Source organism: Podarcis raffonei, chromosome 7 (genome assembly GCF_027172205.1).
Source record: "Podarcis raffonei isolate rPodRaf1 chromosome 7, rPodRaf1.pri, whole genome shotgun sequence".
Classification (NCBI taxonomy): Eukaryota; Metazoa; Chordata; class Lepidosauria; order Squamata; family Lacertidae; genus Podarcis; species Podarcis raffonei.
The window spans coordinates 1,284,157-1,291,598 of record NC_070608.1 but is presented as its reverse complement, the minus strand read 5'-3'; the positions used below and the strand labels follow the sequence as shown (position 1 = coordinate 1,291,598).

Below are 7,442 nucleotides of genomic sequence, written 5' to 3'. Positions count from 1 at the left end.
TGTATTGCTCTGGTTCGCCAGAAGCGGCTTAGTCATGACCCGGAAGCTGTACGCCGGCTCCCTCGGCCAATAAAGCGAGATGAGCGCCGCAACCCCAGAGTCGCCCACCACTGGACCTAATGGTCAGGGTTCCCTTTACTTTTACCTTTAGTTAAATATTGTGAAACCATGTGTCAAATTATGCATGGTGACGTACGGAATCCACTGATGCTCTTAACACCTCATAACAGAATTTTGTCAGGAAATACGTACACTTAATGTAAATACTATGAAATTACATAATGCAACACACACCCACTGTGTGCCCCCAAATATGTGACATTCGGCTGAACTGCAGGGGGATGGAATCAGCTCTGCTCACTTCATGTAAAACAAAAAGTTGCTGCGTTTGGGACTTTTTAATTTAGAGAAAGGGTGTGTAAGAGGTGACAGGATAGAAGCTTATAAAATTATGTATGGCATGGAGAAGTTGGTAGAGAAAAGTTTTTGACCCTCTCTCATAACACCCAAAGTCAGGGTCATCCCTGAAGCTGAATGTTGGAAGATTCAGGGCTGGTGGGGGGTGAGGATGCTTTACTCATGAAGTGCAGAGTCAAACTGTGGAACTCCTTGCCACAGGAATCAATGATGGTCACCAACTTGGAGGGCTTTAAAAGAGGATGGGACAAATTCATGGAGGAGGAGAGGGCTCTTGAGGACCACTAGCCAGAATGGCTCTGCTCTGGTTCTGAATACCAGTTGCTGGAAAGCACTGGAGTGGAGAGGGCCCTTGTGCTTGACTCCTTCTTGCTAGTTTCCCACGGGCATCTGGTCAGCCGCTATGTGAATAGGATGCTGGACTAGATGGGACCCCATTGGCCTCACCCAGCAGGCTCTTCTTAGGTTCAGATGTTCGGTGGTGGTGGTTTTTTGTACAAGGTGCGACTGGAAAGTTCAGTGAATGGTCATAGAAATTGGACAGCGAGAAATTTTTATTATAATAATAATAAAATTTTATTTATATCCCGCCCTCCCCAGCCGAAGCCGGGCTCAGAGCAGCTAACAACAATAAAAGTAACACAGCATTCTAAAATCAATTCAGAGTCAAATTAATGGCAACCACTGGGCTAGAGTTCTATGAGAAATACCGAAGGAGGGGTCAGGCTGTGCCTTGGCCAAAGGCCTGGTGGAACAGCTCTGTCTTGCAGGCCTTGTGGAAAGATGTGAAGTCCCGCAGGGCCCTAGTCTCTTGGGACAGAGCGTTCCACCGGATCGGGGCCATGGCCGAAAAAGCCCTGGCTCTGGTTGAGGCCAGCCTAACCTCCCTGTGGCCCGGGACCTCCAAGATGTTTTTGTTTGAAGAAGGTCCTCCGTGGGACATACCAGGAGAGGCGGTCCCGTAGGTACATTTGAACATACATGCCTTACAGGCCTTGAAAGTAGGCCCCCTCTGATACAATGCACTGTTGACAACGTTCATAGAGCTGTTGAAAACTTCCGGAAAAGTCCTCTTTTCATACTGCTTTCAGTTCCCTCATCACAGCAGCTTTGGACGTGTGAAATGTTGGAAAATCTGTGCCCTTTCAGTGCAGATTTCAGTTTTGGGAAAAGAAAGAAATCCGGTGGGGTCAGATCAGGAGAATATGGAGGGTGGGACAACTCATTAACCTCAGTAACGATTTCACACAGAATATGCAATTCTTCCGCCATCATTTGGACGGACAAACGCCGATCCCACATCAATAACACACCATCTCTGTCTACATTTGCCGCCATTGTGCTCATCGACTGTCTGCCAGAGCGAGGTTCTGCCCTTCATGGAATTGCTTAAACCACCCATACACTGTCTTTCGAGTTACAGCTTCATCTCTGTGCACAATTGTGCCAACTGTATGTTTGAATATTTCTCGCTGTCCGATTTCTGTGACCATTCACCGAACTTTCCGGTCACACCTTGTAATTATCAGTTGCTCTTTCATGTGAAGATACAAACCTAGCTGCATACACTATTTTTATTTGTTAACGTACTCCCCTCCTTCACAGCAGCAGCCTTTGAGGATGAAAAGTTGACCTCCTGTCAATCCTCCATCTACCCATGTGCAAGTATTGAAGCAGCAAGCAAAGTAATGGGTTGGACTTGTGACAGGAAGGGCATCCATGCCCTCCGTCCCAGGACAGGGGTGGGCTTCGGGGGCCCACCTGAGCAGGCGGCGGTCGCCCCGGCACCCTCTCTTAGTTCTTTCCTTATTTTATTCGTATTTTCAAAAACAACTTTTAATAGGCAGCGGCCGGGCTCTCCCGGGCGCGATCAATTTGTTGTGTTCACTTTGAAAGCATCCGATAATACTTTTTTTTTCCCAATAAAAGGATGCTTATTCCCTGGTGCATCAGGGCAGCAAATAGCAGCTTTAAAAAGGAGGAAATGTGCATATTCAGAGGACTTCCCTCTTTTAAACAGGGCCAGGGGCTGGCAAGCCTCACCCTCTGTAGTCTAAAATATCAGAAACACAGAAGCCGCAGAGGAATGGGCCTGGGGTCTCCCCCCCTCCCTCTTCTCCTGCCCTCCCCAGATGTTGCGGGGAGGGGCAGACTCGCAGCTGGGGGTAAGGGCTCCTTCCTCGACGGGATCCCCAGGAGAGCCCTCTCTCCGCCGGGTCAGGCTGCCTCTGAGGGTGAAGGGCTCTGGACCGCCCCCTCTCTCTCGAGCCCGGGCTCCGCTGCGTTGGTTTAGGGATGAACGCGGAGGACTTGGGGGGGAGGGGAGAGAGAAAGGGGTCTCAGCGGGTACTGGACTCCGCCTTCCCTCCCCTACTCCTCCCCCTCGGAGATGCCTGTGGGATGGACGGGGCTACGGGGGAGTTGGGGAGGCGGTTGTGGCGTGCGCTCCCTCGGAAGTGGACGGGAGCACTGCCAAGGAGGCGCGGCTGTCTCTTCTCTGTCTCCCCCACCCTCTTCTCTGCAAAGCTCACTTGATGCTCTCTCGCCCCCTTGGCATCTCTGCACCCCCTGAGAGTCCTCCCCGCGTCTCCCACGCATGGCACCCCCTCCCCACAAAAGTGAAGGAGGCCAGAGCGAGGTTCACGCATTTTATTGCTCAGAGGCACGGCGGAGGCGGAGTTGCAAACGGCAACTCCGAGGCGAGGGGGCGGGGTGGGGGGCTCATCTGTACTTCTGGGTCAGCACCTGGGCCACCACGCAGAGGAGCTTGTCCCAGGCCAGGTAGGTCAGGGCGTTGTAGTCTCCGCGGAGGCTGGAATCCAGCGGCACGTGCATGCGCCTGGGCAGAAACTGGAAGAGAGAGAGAGAGAGAGAGAGAGAGAGAGAGAGAGAGAGAGAGAGAGAGAGAGAGAGAGAGAGAGACGGGGGTCAGGTGGGGGGGGGAGGATCAAGGGAAGAGCCAAGGCGCGCCCTCCTGGCCCTCGCCCGCCCCGTCGCCGCGCTTGCCTTGAAGTTAAAAGGGTCCACGCGGAGGTTGGAGGCGTGCAGATCGCTGGGATCCATGCGGATGTTGTCCATGTTCATGATGGCGCTGTCGTTGGAGCCGGGGATAGAGTCGAAGCGCTGGAAGTAGATATTGGACTCCATGTAGACCTGGAAAAGCCTGCGGGGAGGGAAGGAGGCCGTCAGGAAAGGGGACGGGACGGGGGGGAGGAACCAGAGGCTTCTCTCCCGCCGACGCCCCGTCGAGCCTACTTTGTCAGCGCTTCGCCGCCCATATCCTCGTCGTCGTCGGCAAGTTGGGCAGAGATCTGGAGCGCTATGCGCTCTTCAGCAGTCAGCACCATGTTGGCAGCAGGCGAGGTGGCGGGAGGTGGCGGAGCTGGGAGCCCTGCAGAGGCCGCCGCTTTTATAGCGGCCCGCACTGCCCTCCTCCGCCCGCTCCCGCTTCTCTTATCGCCCCGGGGCTGCCGGAGAGGTCGGCTGCGCGGCGGAGAAGCCAAAGCCACCGACGGCGCAAGGAGGAGCCTCGGCGAGGGCGGACAGAGCTCGGCTCCTGCCTTGGCGGCCGAAAGAGCCGGTACTAGGGGGAGAGCCGTCTGTGCTGCCGGAAGGGGGGGCGAGATAGAGGAACACAGCAGCATCAGAAGAGACGGCTGGATCCGTGCAGTCTCGTGTTTTCCCGGTGGCCACCCAGGTGCCTCTTGCAGAAAACGCGCAAGCGGGTTCCGAGAGCAAGAGCGTCTTCCTCCGTCATCCTACTTGGACCGAGGGAGCCTTCTGCTTTGGCACGCGGCAAGTGGGAAGACGACACGGGACTTCAGGCGCTGCCAAAGTTCAGACGACCAAAGAACCCGGGTGGATGCCCCGACTCTTTACGCCACGCGCGAGAGGCTGGAGGCTCCTAAATCCGACCGCCCCCACCCCATTTCATGGCCTCGCAGGTCCCCAGCCCAAATCAAACACGCAGGGGATGTACGGTATCCGTCTGAAAAGCCTCCCGAGACGCCCCAGTTGGTGGCATGAGGGCCACGCAGGAGATGGACTGGCGTCAGGCTGATGCGTAAAGCGCATATTGCTAAGATCAGCCGTGCAGGGAAAGGTGTGTTGTTGTTTTTTACTTTAGATCAAGCTCAGAAAAAGGGGTCGAGAGATCCTTGAGAGGCAAGCAGGAGACACCTGCAGCAGTCTCTGAGGCCAAGTATTTGTTTTCAGTCCTAGAAACAAGCTCCTGTTTCTCACACGCAGAGAGCTATTCCTGGTTTCCCCCTCCCCGCCAAAAAACCCAGCCTTCATTTGTTCCAATAGCTTCATTTGAAAGCTCTTGTTAAACAATCCGGGACCACAAAAAGCGCTGCAAGTTGTTTTTTTCTACAACCAAGCGGTATATAAATGTTGTGAAACAAACAAACCAACAAGTCCTAGGAGATCTACTACGAATCAATCAGTAGGTCCTGATCTACCCCCTGCTCCCCCCAACACACCACTTCCCCCTTCCCATCGTCTGGGCAACTTTACGCCATCCCTTGACCTGGTGCGAGGAGGGTCTCAATCTGGTTCTCCTCACAGGGTTGTGGTGGGGAGAAGGACGACCACGTAGAGCAGCTTGAGATCCTTGGAAGAGATACATGTAACAAATAAATACAATACAGCGAAAAGGAAAAAGAGTCTAAAAATATTTTGGGAATTCAACATTCTGAGGACCTTACTGCACATGACATTAAGTGTGTAGTGTTGTGAGCGGTTTGGGTTTTTTTTAAAAAAAAAGTTGATATGGGGAGGGAGTTTTACAGTAGGACTACAATGTTGGGAGAAGGGAAGTTTCATCTTTTGCACCACAGTTGTGGAAGGATACAGAGAGCCCAGCAACAGGTGACTTGGGAACGTCAGGCAGCCCTAGCCAGAACCAAGAGGACCTCTGGCACCTCCTGCCCTGCTGTGCTATGCCTCAAGCCCTTGCCATGTGGGCTCTCTAACAATAATAGTAATTATAATTATAATTATTATAATTATTTTTATTTATACCTCACCCATCTGACTGGGTTTCCTCAGCCACTCTGGGCAGCTTCCAACAAAATATTAAAATGTAATAATCTGTTAAACATGAAAAGCTTCCCTAAACAGGGCTGCCTTCAGATGTCTTCTAAAAGTCTGGTAGTTGTTTTTCTCTTTGACATCTGGTGGGAGGGCGTTCCACAGGGCGGGTGCCACCACCGAGAAGGCCCTCTTCCTGTTTCCCTGTAGCTTGGCTTCTTGCAGGGAGGGAACCTTCTGGCCCTCGGAGCTGGACCTCAGCATCTGGGCGGAACGATGGGGATGGAGACGCTCCTTCAGGTATACTGGACCGAGGCCATTTAGGGCTTTAAAGGTCAGCACCAACACTTTGAATTGGGCTCAGAAACGTACTGGGAGCCAATGTAGGTCTTTCAAGAACGTTGTTATGTGGTCTCGGCGGCCGCTCCCAGTCACCAGTCTAGCTGCCGCATTCTGGATTAGTTGCAGTTTCCGGGTCACCTTCACCCACATAGAGCGCATTGCAGTAGTCCAAGCGGGAGATAACCAGAGCATGCACCACTCTGGCGAGACAGTCTGCGGGCAGGGAGGGTCTCATCCTGCATACCAGATGGAGCTGGTAGACAGCTGCCCTGGACACAGAACTGACCTGTGCCTCCATGGACAACTGTGAGTCCAGAATAACTCCCTGGCTGCGCACCTGGTCCTTCAGGGGCACAGTTACCCCATTCAGGACCAGGGAGTCCTCCACACCCGCCTGCCTCCTGTACCCCCAAAACAGTACTTCTGTCTTGTCAGGATTCAACCTCAATCTGTTAGCTGCCATCCATCCTCCAACCGCCTCCAGACACTCACACAGGACCTTCAGCGCCTTCACTGGTTCCGATTTGAAAGAGAGGTAGAGCTGGGTATCATCCGCATACTGATGAACACCCAGCCCAAACCCCCTGATGATCTCTCCCAGCGGCTGCATGTAGTAATTTCACTTTCCATATTCAACTACAGTAACGTGATCTTGGATGAAATAACTGTGATCTTGCGAATTAAGTACGTAACCAGAGGTACTACTGTAGTTTGCCCAGACCAAGTTGTTTGAAGTCCCAAAGGAAGGAGTCCATTATGCTGTCAAGCGACTCTATTCACCAGAAAATTCTTCCTAAGGTTTAATTGAAATCTCCTTTCTTGTCATCTGAATCCACTGGTTCGAGTTCTACCTTCTGGAGCAACATAAAACAAGTTTCCTCCATGGGGCAGCCCTTCAGGCATTTGAATATGGCTCTCATGTCACCCCTCCTTGTCTCTTCTCCAAGCTAAACATACCCAACCCTTTCAACAGTTCATCACAAGACTTGATTTCCAGGCCCTTCGTCTTCTTAGTCGCCCTTCTTGGCACACCTTCCAGCTTGTCCTTATCCTCTCAAACTGTGGTGGACAAAGGGCTCCAGGTAGGCTCTGGCCAAGGCTGAATAGAGTGGTGCTATGACTTCCCTTAATTGGGACACTAGACTTCTTTTGATGCAGCCTGGAATTGCAATAGCTTTTTCTATTGCTGCATCACACTGTTGGCTCAGTGGTCACAGCTTATGGGACAGACATACTTCAGACCCCCCTGTCAGATTGGTTACAATACCATCAACTCCACGAGACCTTTAAATCAGACAAGCGGAAAGGCTTCTCTATAGAACCCTCTAGACAGCCTGTGATAATATTTTTACAAGTCACCTCAGTTTCCAAGTGGGGAAAGACTCCAGGTGTTCCTTGGAATAAAGGTCAGCAGAACCAGTGGTGTCTTTAGGATCCGTGGCTTTATTTGCACTTATATACAGCCTGAGCATAGGACAGAGGTTCCCCACAAACATTGCATCTCCAATCTTTATTTCATGAGATACTTTGACAGCAAAGAATAGAAATGCAGCATGAAAAGCAAAACCATACGACAAGATACAACTAGGGTTGCCACCTTTGCTCTTGCAAAATACAGGACAGGACTGGGGGGGGGGCTGAGGGTGAAT

At 52.1% G+C, this 7,442-nt stretch overlaps 1 protein-coding gene across 1 annotated transcript; it reads right to left on the bottom strand.

Annotated features, from left to right (window-relative positions):
- Positions 1 to 3,137: 3,137 nt before the first annotated feature.
- LOC128416962 (hemoglobin subunit alpha-D-like) lies at positions 3,138 to 3,764 on the bottom strand. Its single transcript, XM_053395079.1, has 3 exons — positions 3,673 to 3,764; positions 3,424 to 3,580; positions 3,138 to 3,267 (listed from the first exon to the last, which is right to left on the bottom strand). Exons 1-3 carry the CDS (start codon positions 3,762 to 3,764, stop codon positions 3,139 to 3,141), a joined length of 378 nt encoding a protein of 125 aa, XP_053251054.1. The 3' UTR covers position 3,138.
- Between the last annotated feature and the right edge of the window lie 3,678 nt (positions 3,765 to 7,442).